Here is a 23,081-nt window from a genome sequence, read left to right on the forward strand (position 1 = left end):
TAATAATAATAATAATACCTGCATGAGTGGACAGGAGAGAGAGATTAAAAACAAAACTGTCCTCCTGTCGCATGACGTGACTGTAGCATGGAACTCAGCTGAACCTAGAGCTTTATTAAAGGCGATTTCGTCCTGATGTCATCTCAGACGAGATCTAGAGCAGAATTTACTGTTAAGGGAAACCTGAAATGCTTCACAAACATTGTGTAGGGTAATACTTATGCACTTTTTTTTGGCCCAGATTTCAAGTTTCATAAAAATGTTATATATATATATATATATATATATATATATATATATATATATATGTATATAAATATATGTATATTGCATTACTCTGCATGAGATGTCTGCTGTCTTTGTTTCATTTTGCACAACTAAAGTTTCAGCAGAACACAGTAAAAGGAAGAAAAAATCACAACTGACAGGACATGACACCTCGTTCAAAGGTATTTGAGATTGAATTGAACGTCTAATCTATTCAGAAAATGGGGAAACCCCGGTGTGTCCGTGTGTGTGTCGTGTACTTCCTTATAAGCACTTTGTTACAGCTCTAGTTCTCGGCCTACGGGCTCACAGTCCAGATCTTTATCTCTCTGATCTGAGGCTCTATACTTGCTCTAGACTTTCAGGACTTTAAGGAGTATTTCACTTCCTTGCTACTCTGATCACCTGTTCTGAGTCAGATGTGTTTGTTCCTCTTCCTCCTGAGACCCACAAGCTCCTTCATCCATCCATCCATCCATCCATCCATCCAGATCCCGCTCCTGTTCTCTTTTCTGTAATGGACTTTTGTCTATTTTATCTTAAAGATAAATACACTGAGTTTTCACTTTAACAGACCGGTCCTTAATGGTAACCACTAGACATAACATGCCACCAATAGAAGGCAAGAAATGACCAGTAGAGACCCACAGGGACCATTAGAGTTTCCATTAAAACCATTACCAAATGGTTTCCTTTACATAGTAGGACAAATTAAGGACGTAAGTCCTTAAAGGTATCCACTAGAGCTAAACACGCCACCAATAGAAGGCAAGAAATTACCATTACAGTTTTCATTAAAACCAGTACAATTCCCATTATAACCATTAACACCATTACAAATTCTATGATGGTTTCTGTTGTTGTTTTTTTAATCAGCAAGGCAGGTGAGTGTTTTAATCCTTACACAGCAAGTGTTTCATTATTTTAATGACCTGTTGACTACCTGCTACGCACTCGTGTTGCTGTGGCAACCTGAAGCTCCGCCCACTGGACGCTTTAGTGAAAAGGGAGAAGTGCGCGCGCGGCCGTGTGACCGAGCCAGAGTCTTGTCTGTCTTGCGCTCGCGCCGGGACTGAGAGAAGAAGGAGGAGAAGAAGAAGAAGGAGAAGAAGAAATAAAAAAAGAAAGAAAGAAAGAAAGAAAGAAAGAAAGAAGAAACATGGAATAACGCTTTTTTTGGAGTAATTTCTGTCTTTTTTTAATGTAACAAGGGAAGGGATGAGAAGAGGCGCGCGCATGGACCACAGCAGCAGCATGTCAGAGTACAGATGTGTTCTCTTCTCCTCTCACAGCCATGTTTAAACTCTTCACAGCGGCGCTCTGTGTGCTCCTGACAGGTAAGCGCCGGAAACACGGGCCTCGTCCCAAACCGCACTCTAGTGCACTAAACATCCTCAAACCCTTCACCCTACCGCAGACACGCCCCCTTCTTTCATTATCATAGGGAACTAATGTACAGATCAACACTTTCTTCCTGCTGTGTGTGTGCGTGTGTGTGTGTGTGTGTGTGTGTGTGTGTGTGTGTGTGGACTCCTGCACCTGCTGTACACACACCTGGAAATAGTAATAACATTACTGAAAGCTTTCCTATCTCAGTTTCCTCTGGGCTATATTATATTCGATGTAAATATATATATTTATCATCTCTCAGTGGCTTGGAAAGGAAACACGAGAGTGAACATTTCCCCTTACGATTCTTTCGAAGAACTTCTTGGGGCGTAGAAACTTTTGTGTAATTCATTTTTGTTCCTTTTTTTCAAAATATATTTAGAGTATTTTAAATTATAAAAATAACTTTAACTTATAACTTTATAGCTAACTTTAATTTATATGAGTTAAAAAAATCCATTGTGGATGTTTTGAGGAGAAAGGCTATTATTATTATTATTATTATTATTATTATTATTATTATTATGTTGTTATAGACGAGCAAGTCATGAACATCACATTCTTACATGTAGTCATCATTAAAAAAAAAAAAAAAAGAAAAAAGAAAAGAATAAAGAAAAAAAACGAAGTCCGTTTTGAGAAGCCTCCTTGTAATTTATTTATTTATTTATTTATTTATTTAATGAAGAGTGAACTTGGGCTTTCATGCCTTGTCTTATTTTTATTGTTATTGTTTAAAAAAAAAGAAAAGAAATAAGAAGTCAGTTCTGAGAAACCCTCTTCTTATTTATTTGTTTGTTTGCTGACAAACAATATTGGGCTTTAATACCTTTTCCTCTCAGTTTTTGTTGTTGTTCGTCTTCTTCTTCTTCTTCTTAGCGGTATGAACTCCACCTAGAAGCGAGCGATACGACAGAAACACCGTATCACGATACTCGAAGACGTTTCTACGATACACGACACGTATATATACGACGATATTTCAGTTCGCAAACACGTCGCCAGGAAAAGCAGCGATGTCGAGGAACGTGAGCCGAAGACGGGGTTCCTTTTAAATTTTTTGTTTCTACACTGAAAAAAAAAAAAAAAAAAAATCCCAAGCGAAGCTCGGATCAGACTAAATAAACTTCCTCAACTGAAATGAATCCGTTTTTGGACACAGTTTGTTTTCCTTTGATCCAAGAATTTTTTTTCGGTGTATCAACCTTGATTATAAACGAATCATTTAATATTAACATAATATTCAAGTGGATCTTTGTATTGATATGAAATGCAGAAAGAAGAGAAGAGAACAATGGAATCAGATTCTAGACCTCCTCTCTTCTCCTCTCTAAACCCCTGACATTTAACTTTCCTTCTCACGCAGCTACAAACACCTTTTCCCCCGGTGTAGGTTCATCACGCGCTTTCATGTCAGTTCGTGCACACACGCACACACGCACACACACACGCACACGCACACACACACACTCTATGTTTGAGTGGTTTAAGTGTTGCATTATGGGTCTATGCGTGCACGTTTATGTTATTTTTATCGTACAAGCAAACAGAAGCTACCTGCAGCGCCGTGTTGTTTTTTCTCAATGTGTAGGTTGTGCGTCAGTTTATTTTTCCCTGCTGAACAAAACGTGAACCACACACACACACACACACACACACACACACACACACACACACACACACACACACACACACACAGGAAACCGAGGTGAGATCAGGGAGTCAGACGGGGTTCGTCTTGTGGTTTGGTGAAATCTCTTAATGTTGATGTCTAGATTTCATTTCTGAAACTCTGACTGAACACAGCTTTCCATTTTACACACGCAGAAAAACATTACACCTCCGATTATTACTGTCTGTCTCTCTCTCTGTCTGTCTCTCTATCTGTCTGTCTCTCTGTCTATCTCTCTATCTGTCTGTCTCTCTGTCTATCTCTCTATCTGTCTGTCTGTCTCTCTATCTGTCTGTCTCTCTCTCTGTCTGTCTCTCTATCTGTCTGTCTCTCTGTCTATCTCTCTATCTGTCTGTCTCTCTGTCTATCTCTCTATCTGTCTGTCTGTCTCTCTATCTGTCTGTCTCTCTATCTGTCTGTCTGTCTCTCTATCTGTCTGTCTCTCTCTCTATCTCTCTATCTGTCTGTCTCTCTATCTGTCTGTCTCTCTGTCTGTCTGTCTGTCTGTCTATCTATCTGTCTGTCTATCTGTCTGTCTATCTATCTATCTGTCTATCTCTCTATCTGTCTGTCTATCTATCTGTCTGTCTCTCTATCTGTCTGTCTATCTCTCTATCTGTTTATCTCTCTATCTGTCTGTCTCTCTCTCTGTCTGTCTCTCTATCTGTCTGTCTCTCTATCTGTCTGTCTATCTCTCTATCTGTTTATCTCTCTATCTGTCTATCTCTCTATCTGTTTATCTCTCTGTCTATCTCTCTATCTGTCTATCTCTCTATCTGTCTGTCTATCTCTCTATCTGTCTATCTCTCTATCTGTTTATCTCTCTGTCTGTCTATCTCTCTATCTGTCTGTCTATCTTTCTATCTGTTTATCTCTCTATCTGTCTATCTCTCTATCTGTCTATCTCTCTATCTGTCTGTCTATCTCTCTATCTGTCTATCTCTCTATCTGTCTGTCTATCTCTCTATCTGTTTATCTCTCTATCTGTCTATCTCTCTATATGTCTGTCTATCTCTCTATCTGTCTATCTCTCTATCTGTCTATCTCTCTATCTGTCTGTCTATCTCTCTATCTGTTTATCTCTCTATCTGTCTATCTCTCTATCTGTCTATCTCTCTACCTGTCTATCTATCTCTCTGTCTGTTTATCTCTCTATCTGTCTATCTCTCTATCTGTCTATCTCTCTACCTGTCTATCTATCTCTCTATCTGTTTATCTCTCTATCTGTCTATCTCTCTATCTGTCTATCTCTCTACCTGTCTATCTATCTCTCTGTCTGTTTATCTCTCTATCTGTCTATCTCTCTATCTGTCTATCTCTCTATCTATCTGTCTGTCTGTCTATCTGTCTATCTGTTATGGTTACAGTTATAATTACAGGATGTATTTGTCATAATTGTGAGAAATCTCCATACTGAGGGACTCTGAGTCATTATATATATGTTTTTGGGTTTTTTTAAACAAAAAAGTTCTCATTATTCAGAAAAATGTCATAAAGTCATCATTTTTGGGAAACGTTCCTGTTGTTATGAGATATAGTCAGAATTTAAAAAAAAGATTTATATGTTGTGTACATGTACAGTATATACACTATATATATATACACACACATTTGTCTTTATTACTTAATCATTTGATCTTTTGTTTAAAAAAAAAGTTCACAAAAATACTCTGCTCTCATGGATATCAAACACAACACAGGTTTATAAAATATATATATATATATATATATATATATATATATATATATCTTTGTTAAATATAGGTGTGCAACAATTATTGGCACCCTTTTAGTCAACACTTTGTGCTAGCTCTGTTTACCAAGATAACAGCTCTGAGTCTTCTCTTATAACGCCTGATGAGGTTGGAGAATACATGGCGAGGGATCTGAGAGCGTTCCTCCATACAGAACCTCTCCAGATCCTTCACATTTCGAGGTCCACGCTGGTGGACTCTCCTCTTCAGTTCACCCCACAGGTTTATATGGGGTTCAGGTCAGGGGACGGGGATGGTCATGGCAGGACCTTGATTTTGTGGGCAGTAAACCATTTTCGTGTTGACTTTGATGTGTATTTTGAGTGTGTTCGTGAATTAATTTTTTTAAAACAAAAGATCAAACGGTCAAACAATAAAGACAATTTTTCACAGCGTTCTTTGCTCATATTTACCAAGGGTGCCAATATTAATGGACGGCAGTGTATATCTAGTTCCAGTGGAGTAAAGCACTAAAGAGACTCTGTGTTTGTCCACATTAGTGTCGGGTGTACGGGCAGACGGACAGCACGAGCTCGCTGCACCACGAGATGTTCATTTCCACTCGGTGAATCTGAGGAACACGGTGCGCTGGAGCTCAGGAACGGCCGACGCCCGCGGCACCACCTACACGGTGGAGTACGCAATGTGAGTCCGACATCACCGTCCACCCCGAGTGTGTGAGGAGCGCAGGAGTGCAGCAGCGTAGCCCCAGGGCCGAGCGCTTACATTACTGTCCCACATCACATTCCTACTGAGAGTGTCATTCACACACACACACACACACACACACACACAAAAATAGTTACAGTGCAAAATCTTTCAACACCAGAACATTGTGTCACTCCATACCTGGATCAGGTTCAAGAAGTGGGCGTGGCCTAAAGTGTGAAGGCGGAGACTGTACTCTCGAAGTTCAGGTTATAATCTAGTTTACATTTCGCCTTCAGGGAGAGTTGTTGACGCATCTAATTGTGCCGATACTGAATGTTGGATTTTCAAAGCCGTATAACGTCCAAAAAAATTCTTAGAGGTTACGTTAGAAAATAAAAACATATTAACAGTGAACTATAACTGTTTTATTCCTCTTACACCACCGCAATGTGACAACGAGTACTTAAAAAAAGACAGATTGACACGTTGTACTTTTTATCCTTTTATAGTTACATTTGATGTTGTGGAACGTCTGTGAGGCAGGTCTGTTACAGTACCTTACAGCAGTCTCTCTTTTCTTTCTCTCTTGAAGTTCATAAGATGAAAGAAACCCCACACGGCTTGTCATGTCACAGAGGAACCGCAAAAAGCGTCAACTCCTCTGTCCTGATGTCGGAAAAGTTACCGACCGTTACGAAGCCCTGACACTGGAGACTCCTTCCAAAAACGTTAAATAATAATAACAAGGTCACCGTCGGTGATTTTTTAATCCGAGCGTCTGCCGTACACGTCCCTGTGAAGGATCTGTTGCTATAGAAACCATGACGTGTTAGACAGAGTAGATGCTGTGGACTGGAATATGTGAGATCTGTGTGTGTGTGTGTGTGTGTGTGTGTAGATACGGCGATGCTGTGGATGTGGAAGGAACCGAGCAGGTGGTGTGGAGGCTGGTGGAGCAGTGCGACGACGTCACGCAGACAGACTGCGACGTGACGGAGCAGACGGACGATACGGAGGAGGAATACTACGCCAGAGTGAGAGCCAACGGGCCGAACGGGCGCTCGGAGTGGACCGAGACAGACAGACGGCTCAGGCTCACCGACAGTGAGTGCACCAGGGAGTTGTTTTCAGAATCGGTGATTGGCGGCAAAGCAAATATTTTACTCGAATTCCGCGTGTTTTATTTCTCTTACACCGCAGCAGTTTGCCAAATTCTTCGCGCTTGTTATCCGTTTATAGTTACGTTTCATGTCGTAAGTGCGTTCCTGTGAGGCTCAAAACACTTGTACGAAATCAAACAAAAGTTGCAGCTTTACTTCTGACTGTTACCAAGCCTGACACTGGAGACTCCTTCCATAAACGATAAGTAAACGTCTCCTTGAGTTTACATTAAAGCGCACCTGTTATGTTTTTTCAAATGTTACTTTCATGTAGCGTGTTATAGAGCTGCTATTGACTCCCAAAAGAAGGAACCGATTCTGAACAGGTGAATCGAGTCGTTAGTAATTCCACACTTTACTTCCTGTACAAACATATGTAGGTTTGTAACAAAAAAGCCCCGCCTCTGGTCTTCGTCGGCCGCTCGGCGACAGCGGTAGACCGATCATGACAGACTGGGACGTCTGACCAATCAGAGCAGAGTATGCCCTCTGAAAGGAGGAGTTTAGAACGAATCGTTTAGAACGGATCATTTAAAGAGTCGTTTGTGGCGCTGGGGGGAAAATGGTAACGCTGCAGTTGAAACTGTGAGCACGTGAAAGTGTTTTTTTGACCTCGGATGCATGTAAATTTATCGTATGAGACCTCTGAAACAAAATTAGGCCCGTTTCAAAACCATAATAGGTGCGCTTTTTGTTTATGGCGACCGTGAAATGTCAATGAGCTGTTACTATAGAAACGATAACGTATGAGAACGAGCGCATTAATATATATATATATATATATATATATATAAAAAATATATATAAACCGGCACTACTGTCAGAGCTACTGTTATAGAAAATGAATCAACACCTTCTGACCAAAACACAAAAACAATATAGTGTGGTTTTCCCTAAATCTGATTTCACTTTCTAAACGTTTTCGTTCTTTCTCTCTCTCTCTCTCTCTCTCTCTCTCTCTCTCTCTCTCTCTTTTCTTCATCAGCCATTTTGGGACCTCCGCAGGTAAACGTAACCGTGGTGGAAAACATCCTGCACGTCAAGCTGAGCGGACCGTTCCGATGGAGGAACCCCGGAAAGAAGCGCCAGTCCATGTTTAACATCTTCCCTCACATGTTCTACAATGTCAGCGTGTACAACAACAGCAGCAAACACACGGTAGGGTCTGATTATGACCGCTCTGGACGAATCCTCTAAAACAGGGGTGTCCTATCTTATCCGGAAAAGGCCGGTGCGGGTGCAGGTTTTCATTCCAACCAAGCAGGAGCCACACCTAGCCCTTTCCAGATAAGATTGGACACCCCTGGTCTAAAAAGACCAAAGACTAAAAAGAAATATCCCTATGAGACTTCTAAATATCCCCGTAGAGACTTCCTTGAAATGGCGTCCCGGAGAGCCGTGGCTTGTGAATCCAATCAGTTTGGCGTTGAAACAATTTTTTGTTAAGATGTTAAAGTTTTCTGTTTTCATTCACGACTGGCGCCGATGCGATACCCAGCGTCCGTATCGAGATCGGACACTGGCGTAAGACGTATCGGATATGGGATCCTGAAACCGACAGCGAACATTAGAATGGGATTTGGAACAGGAATGTATTTGAGAAGTCCGTAGAGTTTTGATAAACACGGCTCAGGGGCGGATTTCACAACGCCTCTCGGATTGCGGATCAGCACTCCTGCCCTCGAGGGCGAGTGAAAAGCAATCTGAGCTCGGGAACAATAACGACGGTGTTGGGTCTCACTGGAACATTCAGCTGTTTCGGGACAACTCGACTATTAAAACAACAATTACGTGCAACTCTAACCGGCTGAAAAACCAGATCCCGGAGCTCCTATCCAGGTGACTCCTATGGCCTGGAGGTCACGAGTTTGAATCCCAGCGATACCATAAACACACGGTCAGAACGGCTGCGGGAGCTCACGGTCGTTAGTGCTCTCCTCCGCGCAGGTTCAGCTTCCCTGTCATATTAAAATCGTAGAAATGCGAAGGCTGGTAAGCCCTCGTGCTCATGTAGGGTCACTGCGTGTGAGCTCGCGAATGCTTTTAAACGCCTCTTTCTGATTGGTCAGAAGCTTTATATATATTTTTGGCTTCGAGAGAGCGTTTGCTTATACAGTAGCTACTACGAGGTGAAAGACCATTTCATGGACGTTCCGCAACGTTAAATACGACTAAAAAAAGCATAAAACGTACGACACATCGTTCTTTAATTAATAAGCGTTGGAATTGTTGAGACGTCGCTGCGGTACAAGAGGAATAAAACACTCCAGGACATGCAGTTATAAGAAAACAAGCAGGCGGTAAGAGTAACGCCGCTTCACTGCAGCACGGCCGTGGATTAGTTTCCTATAACACCATGTCACGCTGTTGGTAACTTTACCAGGCCTTACAGTGATTAAAGATATCACTGTATTCACGTCTTTATTCTTTCTTTTTTGTTTTGGTCTATCAGCAGTCTTTCCGGCAGCCGAAAAAGCTCCTGCAGTACGGCCCACTGGAGTACGGCTCAGAGCACTGTGTGCGGGCGGAGGTTCTCTCAAGCGCCCTCCACCTTACCACCGCGCCGTCGGACTGGATCTGCGTCTCCATCGCTGACGGTAACACCGCCGAGATTCGCTTAGCGTTAACGTGTCACGGCTACGCTTTCTAGTTCACGTGGACAAGTTCAGAAGGTTAAGAAACATCCAACGTCCACATGTTGTTTCTTGTGGGAGTGGCTTTGATTTTTTAATTTTTTTAAGAGTCACCTTATCTAATTTGCATATCTTAGTTCACCTTTACTCAATCTCTGCGTCAGAATGTGACAGGACAGGTTTGGGTGAGAGCGAACATTCCTCATGAACCTCACCTGATCGTCATGTGAATAATTCTTCCTGTACCCAGACCTGTGTGTGTGTGTGTGTGTGTGTGTGTGTGTGTGTGTAGAGAATAGAGACACTGCACTGTGTATATTGCACAATTTCTGACCTTTATTACATTACCACATGCATAAGCTCCTCGTCCTTGCTCGCTGTCACAGATGCTGCAGCAAAGAAATAAAAAATAAATCATAATTAAAAAGTAAAGAAAGAAATCGTGTGATATATTGTGCAGTGTTGAAGCATGCCATAAGGAATCGGAGATATTAAAACTATCAGACATTATTAACAGTGGAGGTGCTGTATAAGCTGGTCATATTTGCATAATGTATCATTTAAGGTGATATGCAAATTCTGTATATATGTAAATGTTTATGTGTATGATGAGTGTATATATGTGTATAATGTCTTTAATGAAATGGAGAAAAATGAGGGATTAGTGCTAGCTTATTACACCGTAATCATACACCCTGCCCTGAAACCGCCCTTTTATTGTTCTTCTTTCTTTCTTTCTTTCTTTCTCCAGACCCGTTTAAATCTCAGATGCTGCTTCTGATATTAGGAGGAGTCGTTCCCACCGCTATATGCCTGTTTGTTTTAGCCGCAGTCGGAGGTTTCGCTTATTACTACATCTGCGGTCACAAACCCAGGCTGCCCAAGAGCGTGGTGAGTCACGTCTAACGACAAACACACCTCCCACACCTTTTGGGGGCTAATTTCATGCAGGTACATTGGTGTCAGCGCCTGTTAGAGGAAAATGGAATCGCTTAAACATTTCTTTTTAATATCTAGGGAGATTTAATGATCTCGCCAAATATACGGCGTGTGTGACGTTGTTACGTGTCTGCTTGATGTTTGTGTTTAATTTCCAGTGGATGTGACTGTGGAGATAATAAGGAGCGCCTACTCTGTGATGTTTCATAACGATGAGCTGTAATGTGACCGGGCGTGTCTCGGTTTCTGTTATGTTGCTCCTCGGCATAGTTTCATTCCAGCCCTCGCTCTGGAATTCAACACTCCTTGACTGGCTAGTCGAGTGGTATGCTAGGTCGAGGAGACTTCCTACGCCTTTATCGGACACACCTGGTGGCTCGCGGTTGAATTCGTAACGTTGTCCTTAAAATCGATCACGTTACCTTCATGGCTAGCCGACTAGCTACCTAGCCTCGCTTTGGTTTCTAGATTAGCTTTGTTATTCTCAGTAATGCGGATGGAATGAAGAAACTCCGCAGAGACAGACAGAGACCCGAGCTCAGGATCAAACCCATGAACTTATCACGTCACTTTGATGAAAATGCTAAGTTTTAATAACAAAAGGATGCTGCGTAATAATAATTATTATTACTTCTTTTTCCCTCCATCTTTTCCTTTAAAAGGACATTCAACAGGACGCGAACATGGAAAGGAAATTCCAGACGTTCCAGCCGGAGAAACATCTGGCCAGCATAAACGTCATCATCATCAACAACACCAACCTGAGCACGGGGGAGACGAAACGCAGTTTCCTTGACTCATGTCATCGCGGTGTCGACGTTCCAGAGCGCTCGCCAGTTGCTGTGGTGAGGGACACAACAGGAGCACCTTACGCAGTGCAGAACGTCAGGGATACATCAGCAGAAGCTGGAGAAGACCTACAAAGCCGTCGCAGCTCTCTGAGTGAAGGTTACGGCTTTGTACATCAGGAGGACAGGAGCCAGGTCGCCAGCTGCCCGTATAACCCCCAAGTGGCGCCGCTCGGTGTGGGCGGAGTCAACTTGTACATGGCACAGGCTGGACAGACAGAACCAGCACAGGACAGATATGAAGAAGAAGAAGAAGAAGAAGAAGACAGTGAGATACAGACGTTTTGTAACTGGGACCCAGATACCGGCCATCTCCATCTGGACTTCCCTCTGCTCAGCAGGTTCGACTCGGACACCCCGGAAACCACAGACATGCAGACGAGCGTAGACACGGCGCTGCTCGTACGCTATCCTGTCCTCACCAGCGTAGTGCTCAAGCAGGCTTCGATGGAGAGCGGAGACGACGACCCGCTCCTGAAGATGGAGAAAGACTGGGACCTGCAGGTCCAGAGCACCGCCGAGTAGATTCCACAAACACCCGTTTGATCCGTCACTCCAGGAGAGTATTAAACACCCAACACCCAGCGTTCCTAATGTTGGTGATATTGATGAAGCCCCAAACGCCGTTCTCATGAATGAAGAGCCTCCTGATGGACATCACGTTTTTGGCTTTAGATGCACACACGCTTTTATTTCTCCGAAATATAAAATATGTTTGAGAAAGTGCATGTTTTTTGCTCATTACAGAAATTCAGCCAAGTGAAACAGAGACAGGGTAAGACTCTAACAGACAGATAGATAGACAGACAGACAGAGCGAGAGACAAACTGACCGAGAGAAAAAGAGAGAGAAAGATGGACAGATAGAAAGAGAGACAGAGATGAGGGAGACTGACAGAGACAGAGACAGATAGAGACAGAGAGAGAGAGAGATGCAGATAGACAGGAAGTGACAGAGAGATTTTATTATCGAATTGAGCCATATACAGTATACAGTAGTGTTATAACATGATCACTGAACAGCAGTGCACGATGACAATAAACACACAGTATGTTACACACTCAGGGACAAGATTAGCTTTATCGTTTCATTTAAGTGAGCTCTGCTTACGTCTTAATTAAGATATTTTATACATTCATACGAACACTTAGAACACAACAAATATACAATTAAACAAATATCAGACCAAAAAAAGTATAAATATCACATTATTATACGAACAAATGATATTATTATACGTTATTTTTGCCCTCGGGTAAAAATAATCCATTGTTAATGTGTGATTGTGTGATTATGATGTACTGTTGTGTGAAAAGCATTTTCAGTATATTTATCATTATTGTATTATCTCTTAATTATTATTATCTTCTCATTGAATGTGAAAAGTTTGTAAGCAGGGAAATGCTTACATGTTGAAGAGATTTTTATTTTTTTGTGATATGAAGGATTTGTGTAGTATTTTTATTAAAAGTTAAATCTGTCTTTTTTTCTTCACTTTGGACGTATAAGATGACAGATTGCTAACTTTTGAACTCAGTATAAATGATGAAGTACACTTGAATCATAAAGACGACCAGAAAATAAACACAGTAGATAATCAAAGACTGGACAGAAAAGTGTGTGGCTTGGAATAGCTGTTCATTTGTTCATTCTGATCCAGATGTTTAAGTTCTCCTGCGCGCTTTGTCGCCACCTAGTGGCCATGGAGAAGCTTGCTCTGGGGTACAGAACTAAGCTTACTCTATAGTAGAGTTCTTGTAGAATTTTAACGGATTTTCTACGCTCTAGATTTTTTCTTTTTTTAAAAAAGTGAACAATGTGTATTAAGAGGAAAAGCTGTAACTTCTTTCTTTATACTTTATTTTTGTTTACTTGCCCCCCTTCCTCCTTTCCTTCCTCCCGTCCTCATGTTCTTTCTTTTTTTTTTTTTTTTTTTACAGAATATAGGTTTGATATAAATTAGGTCAAACGTGAAGCATCCAGAATGAAACATAGGAACATAGGAAACATAGAAGCTTTTAAGGGAAATATAGAAACTTTTTCTTTGAGGGAAATATAGAAGCTTTTAAGGGTAAAGGCAAAGCTTTTAAGGGAAAAATAGAAGCCTGCAAGAAGTCAAACAAATAATAAATTTTAAAAAAGCTATATGTTAAACTAATAGCGAGTTTCATAAGCACAACTAATTAGGTAACATTCTAGCTAGTTAGAAGTTATGATAATATAAGTTATCTGCTTAATAGGAATTTAGCTACTGCAGCTAAAATATATGAAATTCATATTAAAATATTTTTCTATATATACAAAATAATTCAGTACTTATATACAGTAGTTTACAGCTTTTTGGAGGAGGGAATGCAGCACAGAATGTAAAAAAAAAAAAAAAGAAGAAGAAGAAAAGGAAAAATAAGAAAAAGAAACAAAGACATTGTGTGAAATCTAAAAAAGAAAAGTAAAATGAAGACAGAAACTATATATGCATAGAGAAATGTATTTATATCATATAGACATGTAATTACACACATAGACGTGTACATACACACATTTAAAAAAGATGCAGTTGTAATACAGTAAACGGTGTGATGTGTATAATGGCTCCCCCTCTGGCGGTTTATGGAACTACAACCCTTCTGTATTTACGTCTTCATGGCAACCAGCGGCGCCTTAGTACCTGGTTTGAGAGTAAACAGTCCGCAGCGCAGGCGCAGGATTATATATGATATATATATATTTTATAGCTGAGTTTTCTAATCTACAGCATGTCTCGAGCGCAGGCTGAAAGCGTTATTAAAAATATAATCCGTGAAATAGCACAGCAATGCTGCAGGCAGGGCCAGGCTGTGTCTGAAACCCTCACTGCCTTCATGGTGAGTCTCTGCCTTCATCTTCATCTGTTTTCATCTTGTTTCATCATTTATAAAGCTTTAAAGACATGACAGAGAATGTTATAAAGCAATGCTGAGGTAGTACTAAATCAGGAAATCTTTTGAATCCTCACAGAATAGGCTACTTTTTAAAAAATTAAAGTCATTGTACACTTCCAAGTTAGTAAAGCAGATATGAGAAATTAGAAATGATATTCATCCTTGGAGTTTAATTTTTATTTTTTATTTTTTGCAAGAATGGATAACAACTTTCTATGCAAATGCATATATAATATATATTTTTGTCTAGAAATATTTTAAATATGAAGATCATAAAACACTGAGAGAAGAAGGGAATAGAAACATATCACTTTTTTTTTTTTTTTTTTACCATTATTTCCCCCAAAATACTTTAATGACATCAGTTCCTCTAGTGTGAAATCTGAAAGTGAAATAAAACTATTACTAACTTATTTTTATAAGCATGGGGGAAATATCACCACGTTACAGAGATGAATGTAACAGAAAGAAAGAAAAATCCTGTGTTTTCTACACAATCAATCAATCAATTAGTCAATCAATTAATGATTTAATTAAGATAAATAGCATATACAGCGATAAAAATGATCATGTCAGGGGATATTAATTACAATCAAATATTTTTTTGTCTGAGATTTTGGGTGAGTATTTAATATTTTATTCTCTCTCTCTCTCTCTCTCTCTCTCTCTCTCTCTCTCTCTCTCTCCCAGGTAAAAGCTGTCGTTTTAGACCCGAGGAACCTCTTTAACGTTGACCGGACACTGACCAAGCAGGATGTGGAGAAACTGATCGAGGTGTTTATTCTATATTTTAATCATCTGTAGATTTTCTGGATTCTGATTGGTCAGAAGGTGTCGATTCGTTTTCTTTAAAGTACAGTAGTGCGCAGGTTTATATTAATGCGTTACGGTTTCTATAGTAACCGCTCATTCACAGGGACCTGTAGAGGAGCAGAGTTCGTTAGTCAGTACAACACAGTCATGTGGTTCCCCGTCTCCCTCTGTTGGAAGAAGAGTAGCAGGGTTAAGGACAGTACATGGTTTTATAGTGACATTCGGCATGTCTAGTAGTACAGTGTTATGGTGCAGCCATCGTTGGGTGGACAGGTGTGAGGAACAAAATGCTGTGCGACTTTCCTCACTTTCACTCACGTTTATAACGGTCTCTCACAACGTGAAGGTTCACAGTGAACTCGGAGGGAGGATATACAAGTGAATGTAACGTTAATGGTCAAAAACTGGAACTGACGTTAGCCTAGCCTACCTCGTGGGTGTGCAAATATCAACAGTTAATTGATGTTCTTAAGAGTAAACCAAGCCATGGCTTCTACACTAAGCTAAGGTTACCTACTATTGGCAGGGTTCATTAAAGGGGGACATATAGAAAATATTTTGTACTGTATATTGGGGGGACGGATTGGTATTTCCTCAACATTGGGGGGGGGGGGGGACACGCGACCCCCCCAAAGAATGCGTGGTTACGCCCATGGTTTTCCCCATTTTTTAATTTATTTATTTATTTATTTATTTTCTACAGCTTCTGTAACTTTCAAAGTTTTAATCAGTTTAACATGCTATGAAAATCAAGTGAATATGCATTCTCGTGCACAGACAGAATAGGTTCAAAATGTGTGGCAAATCTCTAGACATTTAATTAATCATATAACTTATAGGTTCAATAGAGCAAACCTTGAGAATGTAAAAGAGTTTATCTGTGAGGGCGAGTCCACATACAGCAATTTGGTAGGACTTACAGTTTTCTCTTCCCTTCTTTTTTATTTATTTAGTATTATTTTATCTTAGTAAAATTTACTTGTGCGTTAAATTTGCCAAATATATCCTGTACCATGATGGAATGAGTCAATGGGGCATGCCACTTGATGATAACCCGCCGCAAAAATACCGCACCTTTTGCGCTTATTAATAAGTATTCTCTTTACTTATTCATTGCTTGAACCGGACTCTTTCTGTTAGCAAATATTTTACCGTTATTATCTCTTTCTCTCTCTCTCTCTCTCTCTCTCTCTCTCTCTCTCTCTCTATATATATATGTATATACCCGACGGTATATATCTTAGTTTTGAAGCTGTGATCTAAGAAACACCAATCTCTCTGCCTTCACAGAGGCGAAGTTCCTGGAAGTTCCCTTCCATACAGACAGCAATACACAATGACTTTATAAAATTCAAATTCTAAACTCTTGATGATTCCTACCAGTCAGTGGTAAGGCTGCATCGGTCTTTCACGCTGCACAATAAAGGACAAACCACCTTCGCATCAACATAGACTTCAGGGTGAAACCTTTCCACAAGCGTCCTCCGGTTTGCTTGTTGTCCAGAAAAGCTGAAAAGAGGTGAAAGAAAAAAAAAAAGAAAGAAAAAAAAGCTTTATTACAGAAAGATGGTTAATACAGGATAGAATAAAGCAGGAGAGAATAATGAGAGCGCTCTGAAGAGCTTGTGCTGAACCACTACTATATATATGAAACGCAGAGCATGACATAATTCTGTGTACCGCAGAATAAGAAGCAGTTTGAGGCAGTTCAAACAGGCTGTGTTTTAGGGTCTTGGAAGATGTACAGTTGAACCTTGAACAGTTTGTGTCTCTGTAAGCAGATAAACATTCTGTACTGATCTCAGTGACATGAACATGAACAAGAACAAAACTATGAATAAGTAAAAATGAATAATTTCCTTCACACAGTAATTCTGCTTCATTACACTTCTTCATCATTTTCCTCTGACAGCACGTCACAGGGTGTTTTATTCCTCACTTAGACCCAGTGTGTGATGGTGTATGGTGTGTGTTTGTCTGCTTTCAGCTGTGCGTAAACAGATTGTTGGATCAGAAGAGTCCCGCTTTGGACACCATTAAAATGCAGGTTCACTTTGATATGAACTATACGTCTCGACGTAAGTGTCTTTTTATTCCTGTGATGATTAGTGTAGCAATGAGAGTGTTTGGGTGTGTGATGTGGAGAATTCCCAATTCCCATGTCCCTGTCCTATCATTGGTTTGTTGTCCAACTGTGTTCACCTGTTCTGTGTTTAGTTCCTGATTAGTTTTGTCTGTTCATACTCTGTTGTGTCAATCTATGCATTTGGTAAAGTGTTATCATACAGCGCCCTCCTTGGAAATCACTTAGTATTCTTAGTAAATCAGGACTGTGTTTAGTGTAAAACGCGTTCACCTTCGGGCAGGTGAGTTTGTGGAGGAGCATCGGAAGGTGGTGCAGATGCGTCTCATGCCCGTGTGCCGGGAAATCACGGACAGCAGAGCCAAGAGCCGAGACGAGCTGGACACTCTTTACTGCAGGATGGTCTCCTACGTGGTTTTACGCTCCGGCCTCGGCTCGGCCTCCGACGTCAACAACATGCAAGAAGCCACAGGTGAGAAGACCTGAAACGCCCGTGAGCTCTCTGACCCATGTTCCGGGATCTTAGTCTAACACGAGACCACGTGAAATCGTTCAAGGTTTCCTCTTCTCACGGTAGGTCTGTGTGTGCGTGTGTTTGTGCATTATAGCCGCCCTGCAGAGTGTTTTCCCCCCGTCGGAGCTGTCCGCCTTCATGTCTCTGCTCAGACGTGATAAAGAACAGCAGCTGAACGAGCTCACCGCAATCGTCACCGGGATTCGCCTCTTCAACAAGGACAGCGGGAACGGAGGAGAGAGCGTCGAGGACTGTGAGTATTTCTCACCTCTCGTTCGAATTAACCTTACCTTTCACGAGTACGATTCACAACCGGTAAGAAAATTCGATGGGATGATTATTAAACAAAATAACGGTGTCGATCATTTTTACTTGCTATTGTACGTGTGATATATATATGGGACTGTTGAAATAAAAGACAGGAACATGAAGAGCAAAGTTTTCTTTGAAGTAATCATCCTAACGGCTTCCTGTTACTCTGTCGATGCGTGGTCCTGGTTGTCGTGGCGTTCTCGTGAAGTGCCGTCCATCCTGAACCAGGCTCTACCAGCTGCCAGCGCAGATATAGAACGTGAGCTGGAAGAGACGCGGCGATTCGCCTGGCGCTACACCGCTCTGCTGGAGAACCCGAGCTACGCCGATGCCGAGCGAAACACGGAGCTGCTCACGCAGGCTCTGTACAACGTACGCCAACACGAAGCCTTCCTCAAAATCATACTGGTGAGTTACACAGATGTCCAAAATTTTATCTCCAGAACACCTCACGACGATATACTAGTGCTTTAGGATGAACTAGTATAATAAAAATTATTGCGAAACATTTACATTTCTGTTATTATTTTGTTCTTATTATGGGTAAATTTCAGTAATCTGTATTAATGGTGAATAGTAAACAAGGACGTTCTTTTAGCATTGTCGCGATTTCCACCAACGAGATATCTCTGTAGTAATTTGTCAATACGTAACGATACCTGGTCCGTTTGTTTCGGCCAGGTGGATGTGATCACATGCGCAAAGCAAGTGGAGTCTCTTCAGACTGACCTCATATCGAGGATGAAGGTGCTGAAGGCAACAGTTCACGCCAAAACGGCCGTACCGACCTCCCAAGTGTTCGTAAGTTCCCCCTCCCTCTGTTGAACTGTGTGCGTGTTTGACCGACATCTCGACCTACTCTCAGTCCGATCGTTTATAATCCCTCCCATCAGCCTCATTTCACGGCGTTGGCCAGGCTGTGGGAGGGGCTTCAGGATGAGATGCTCCTGTTGAACACGTTCAGGAATGTGATGTTGAGCCTGAGGCCGTTCCTGTCAGCTCAGTCCCAGCTGCTGCAGAACTTCCAGCTGGATCAGATGCTCCAGGATGAGACGGTCAGATCTGACGCAGAGAGAGCCGCTGAGAGCTCAGGTACGCGCTGACATCCCAAAACCTCATCAGTTTAAAGTTACGTTTAAGGAAACGTTCTCGTTGTTTACAATAGTAAAGGCAGTGTTATTTATGCTTGTTGTCTTGGTAATGTTCCAGACTATCACCGATTCTGAACTCCCCAGCTGTCATTTAGACATGTTTTAAAGCGTCCCTGTAGCCTCGTGTGTTACGCATCATGTGTACCATGTGTATGTACTCTGTGTTGGTCAGAGGAACGGGTCGATCCAGCGGAGATGAAGTCGTACGAGTGGATTCTGCCCGAGACCACGGCTAACTTTGAGCAGCTCCTCCTGCAGTACAGGGGTGTGTGTGGATGCACTCTTGTTGAGAAGAATGGCCTCCTGCTGCCAGGTTCATAGTGAAGCTTTTCTTTCTTTCACTGCTTTTTTTCGAACAGAAGTGCCTTCTGGGTTTAGAGTCAGAATTTTAAGGAGCACTCGTGCAACTAGACAGCATCCAGACCACTAATTATTCAGATCCAAAGTTACACTACAGCAGTAAAATACTGACCATGAAACATCTCTGACTGAACACGTCGTTAAGCTCCTCATTCTTCACCCATTACTTCTTCACCTATTATTTTTTCGTTTGCCGCCCGTGCTGCGATCTGATTGGTTGGGAGATAATAAGCAAGTGACACTTGCAAGTGGCCTTGTGGGCGTGGTCTGTACAGCTTTTTTTTTTTAAGTTCTGACAACTAGTTGCCTAACTATTGAACTAGTTAATCACAAATTAAATAACGTATTAAATACTAATCAATCAGTGTGAAAATGGGTTGTTCGATTTACGTGTTGCGTGCTCAAAATATCGGTTCAAAATTTGCTCGTTGCTGAAGTCACCTGTTGTTTTGATGCTTGCTAGTGTGACACTCAGTCTAGTGATGCCATGAAGCCAACTTTTAAACGTAATCAACGAAGGACACGCTTTAAGACAGTACATTTACAGCATAGCACGGATGCCCGTATTTCTGAAGCTCAACCTGCTCGTACTTTCCAAAGGCAATCCGAACATCGGCGTCCTGAAGCACAGGGAGAAATACTACAGCTTCAGCTCCAAGCAGGCCGCGTATCGGTTTGCCGAGAAGGCAGACGAGTATATCGAGCTGATAGCGGAAAGAGCGAAGAGATCTCCGGAGCTGATCCAGCTTCTCGAGCTTCATCAGCAGTTTTCCAGTGTCACTCCGTACTCCCAGGTATCATAGATGGGTGACGTAGTAGAAATAAAACAAATTAAATGTAAAAAATAATCATGTTTGACTCCTTTAGACCTTTAGTCATGTTTTGAATCACCTGCTGTATCTGAAGGTGACGAGCGTGTCTTCCCAGATGCAGTCAGGTGAGACACTGTTGGTGAAACCCATCAGCAAGAGTGAGAGCAGCACACAGACGGACACACACCTGCTAGAGAGCAACATCGTAAAATCTTACGAGTGGAACGAGTGGGAGCTGAGACGAAAAGCCATCAAACTGGTGAGTGGCTCCGCCTAGACTCGCGTAAAACCTACATTATTAGATATTTCTCAGATTAATATAATAATAATATAGCTTGCGTTCCATCTGTCCCGAAATACGTTTAATACATTATTTTGTTGAAGGCAAACCTGCGCAGTAAAGCAACCCGCTCGATGCAGACCGACCTGAGCCACATGAGGAGACATAACAACACCCAGACGTTCCCACCAAGAAATGCCGCCTGTCAGACAAAGAGAGACGGCCAGAGTAACGTCCCGAAACCTCAAGTCTACCTGGCTGGGCTGAGAGGAAGAGCAAGTCCAACCACTCACATGACCAAAATCGATTTAACTCCAGACGTGCATGAATAGTCTGCGCCTTACTTACTTGTGCCTTACAGTTAAACCTAGTATCGTATGTATCTATTGTATGTTGAAATCTGAATTCTGATTGGTCAGAGAGTGTTGATTCATTTTCTATAACAGTATCTCTGACAGCAGCGCAGATTTATATGAATGCGCTCGTTCTGATACATTTCTATAGTAACAGCTCGTTCACAGGGTCTCGTACGATGGACTTTAAGAGGGGGAACAAAGGAGCTTGGTGAAGGAACGACTGTTAATGTATCTAAATGTAACTATAAACGGATAAAAAGTATGACGTGTTGTCCATAAATAAACTGAAAATAAGAGGAATAAAACACTTGCGGGAGATTGTGGTACTTTGACCTTTGGTACCTCGTGTCAATCATGGCAAATGGTGTACACACACACACACACACACACACACACACACACACAAACACACACATCATTTTCTGGTTTTGCAGTTGGACCACATAAAGCCAAGCTCTGTCAGTTTAAGCATTTTAATCTGACTTAATGCCCAATGAGTTCATTCTGAAAATTATATTAGTGGATATAATAATATTAAATATTATATAGATGTATTATATAATTATTATTAATAATTAATAATGATTAATGATTATTATTAAATATATATAATATAATATAATATATATTACATATAAATAATGCAGCAGGTCAATAAAACGAGTTTATTCTGTACACACTGTCACTCAGCCACACCCCTTTCCAGTCTCCTCTTTTTAAAGCTCCATCCACTCTGTTTCTGTGATACCGTATCTAACAATGCAGCAGGACGCTCGTTTCAAAGCACACAAGTCTGATCTCCAAGTGTCGCTCTCCAGGAAAATGGCCGAGGCCAGTATTTCAGTAGATCAGGACCAGTTCAGCTGTCCAGTGTGTCTGGATCTCCTGAAGGATCCGGTGGCGATCCCCTGTGGTCACAGTTTCTGTAAGGTGTGTATTAATGGCTTCTGGGATCAGGAGGATCAGAAGGGCGTCTACAGCTGTCCTCAGTGCAGAGACACTTTCACTCCAAGGCCTGTTCTACGCAGAAACAACATGCTGGCTGAAGTGGTGGAGAAACTGAAGAAGACTGAAGTCTCGTCTTGTTTTTGTGAACACGACACCGAATCAGGCGCCTCAGACAGAAGTGAAAAACAGGTGAGAACTGGAAATCGTTTCAGATTGTGTCAGAATGAATTCTTATACATTTTTTAAAAAATCTAATCTAGTTAGTTAGTTAGATTAAACATGTTAAATATGTGTTTTTTATATTATATTATATATATATATATATGTATATATATATATATATATATATATATATATATATATATATGTGTGTGTGTGTGTGTGTGTGTGTGTGTGTGTGTGTGTTAAAATCTTCGCAAGGATGTATTGAGTACCTTTGACCTCACTCAGGGATAATCATGACATGGTTGAACTTTAACGTTAACTGACTGCAGTTAATAATCTCCCATGGTAACAAATCTACATTTACTATTATCCAGAACATACTCTAAAGGTCTGTGAGTGAACTCATTACATACAGTTAATATTTAACTCATAATGTACAACCAGTAACATTTAGCTAATTTTTTTTTTCAGAGAGAGTTAAAGGAGGAGCAGATGAAATCCCAGCAGAGAATCCAGGAGAAGCTGAAGAAGGTGCAGGAGCTGAAACAGACTGTGAACACTATAAAGGTGAGCAGTGAGCAGAGACAGAGCTGCTCCTACAAACACACACAACATGGACAACGAGTCGTTTAGAGGCCCAGTAAGAGACGGAATGAGGGTTAAGTTTTAAAAAGGACCTCCGTTTGTTGTGTGTGTCTCCTAACAGCTCAGAGCACAGACAGCAGTGGAGGACAGTGAGAGGATCTTTACTGAGATGATCGGCTCCATGGAGAAAAGGCGCTCGGAGGTGACGGAGCTGATCAGAGCTCAGGAGAAGGCCGAACTGAGTCGAGCTGAACGACTCCTGGAGCAACTGGAGCAGGAGATCGCTGATCTTCAGAGGAGAGTCACTGAGCTGGAGCAGCTTTCACACACACACGATCACCTCCACTTCCTCCAGGTAACACTCACTGTCTGATCTACAGAGCCAGATGTTCCTCACACACTCTCTTTAAGTGGTCTGATTTGGCCTGAGATCATTCGTCCCTCTCGTACACCACTCTGTTTCCAGTC

General features: G+C 41.4%; 3 protein-coding genes across 5 annotated transcripts; all 3 read left to right on the top strand.

Annotated features, from left to right (window-relative positions):
- Positions 1-1,160: 1,160 nt before the first annotated feature.
- il20ra (interleukin 20 receptor, alpha) lies at positions 1,161-13,893 on the top strand. Of its 2 annotated transcripts, none has more exons than XM_053642258.1 (7): positions 1,161-1,604; positions 5,583-5,727; positions 6,632-6,837; positions 7,879-8,051; positions 9,349-9,490; positions 10,278-10,417; positions 11,128-13,893. In XM_053642258.1, exons 1-7 carry the CDS (start codon positions 1,562-1,564, stop codon positions 11,836-11,838), a joined length of 1,560 nt encoding a protein of 519 aa, XP_053498233.1. In that variant the 5' UTR covers positions 1,161-1,561; the 3' UTR covers positions 11,839-13,893. The 2 variants fall into 2 exon arrangements, with proteins under 2 accessions (XP_053498233.1, XP_053498225.1); XM_053642250.1 differs by having other exon boundaries at positions 1,163-1,604; positions 9,346-9,490.
- Positions 13,894-13,966: 73 nt separating this feature from the next.
- cfap206 (cilia and flagella associated protein 206) lies at positions 13,967-21,222 on the top strand. 2 transcript variants are annotated; one of them, XM_053642233.1, is made up of 12 exons: positions 13,967-14,177; positions 14,925-15,008; positions 17,035-17,125; positions 17,414-17,602; positions 17,739-17,897; positions 18,165-18,364; positions 18,638-18,757; positions 18,850-19,048; positions 19,280-19,420; positions 20,068-20,261; positions 20,374-20,538; positions 20,664-21,222. In XM_053642233.1, exons 1-12 carry the CDS (start codon positions 14,070-14,072, stop codon positions 20,889-20,891), a joined length of 1,878 nt encoding a protein of 625 aa, XP_053498208.1. In that variant the 5' UTR covers positions 13,967-14,069; the 3' UTR covers positions 20,892-21,222. The 2 variants fall into 2 exon arrangements, with proteins under 2 accessions (XP_053498208.1, XP_053498216.1); XM_053642241.1 differs by having other exon boundaries at positions 20,395-20,538.
- A 450-nt stretch (positions 21,223-21,672) lies between these two features.
- Positions 21,673-22,109, top strand: LOC128616578 (E3 ubiquitin-protein ligase TRIM58-like). Its single transcript, XM_053639188.1, has one exon. It carries the CDS (start codon positions 21,675-21,677, stop codon positions 22,107-22,109), a length of 435 nt encoding a protein of 144 aa, XP_053495163.1. The 5' UTR covers positions 21,673-21,674.
- Positions 22,110-23,081: the final 972 nt, after the last annotated feature.

This window comes from Ictalurus furcatus, chromosome 2 (genome assembly GCF_023375685.1).
Source record: "Ictalurus furcatus strain D&B chromosome 2, Billie_1.0, whole genome shotgun sequence".
NCBI classification, from domain to species: Eukaryota; Metazoa; Chordata; class Actinopteri; order Siluriformes; family Ictaluridae; genus Ictalurus; species Ictalurus furcatus.

Coding starts and splice junctions, on each gene's coding strand:
- il20ra (XM_053642250.1), top strand. CDS start 1,562: ATGTTTAAACTCTTCACAGCGGCGCTCTGTGTGCTCCTGACAG. Junction 1,605..5,582: donor GCTCTGTGTGCTCCTGACAG/GTAAGCGCCGGA, acceptor TGTCCACATTAG/TGTCGGGTGTACGGGCAGAC. Junction 8,052..9,345: donor ACAACAGCAGCAAACACACG/GTAGGGTCTGAT, acceptor TTGGTCTATCAG/CAGTCTTTCCGGCAGCCGAA.
- cfap206 (XM_053642233.1), top strand. CDS start 14,070: ATGTCTCGAGCGCAGGCTGAAAGCGTTATTAAAAATATAATCCGTGAA. Junction 18,758..18,849: donor TACCGACCTCCCAAGTGTTC/GTAAGTTCCCCC, acceptor CCCTCCCATCAG/CCTCATTTCACGGCGTTGGC. Junction 19,049..19,279: donor GAGAGCCGCTGAGAGCTCAG/GTACGCGCTGAC, acceptor TGTGTTGGTCAG/AGGAACGGGTCGATCCAGCG.
- LOC128616578 (XM_053639188.1), top strand. CDS start 21,675: ATGCAGCAGGACGCTCGTTTCAAAGCACACAAGTCTGATCTCCAAGTG.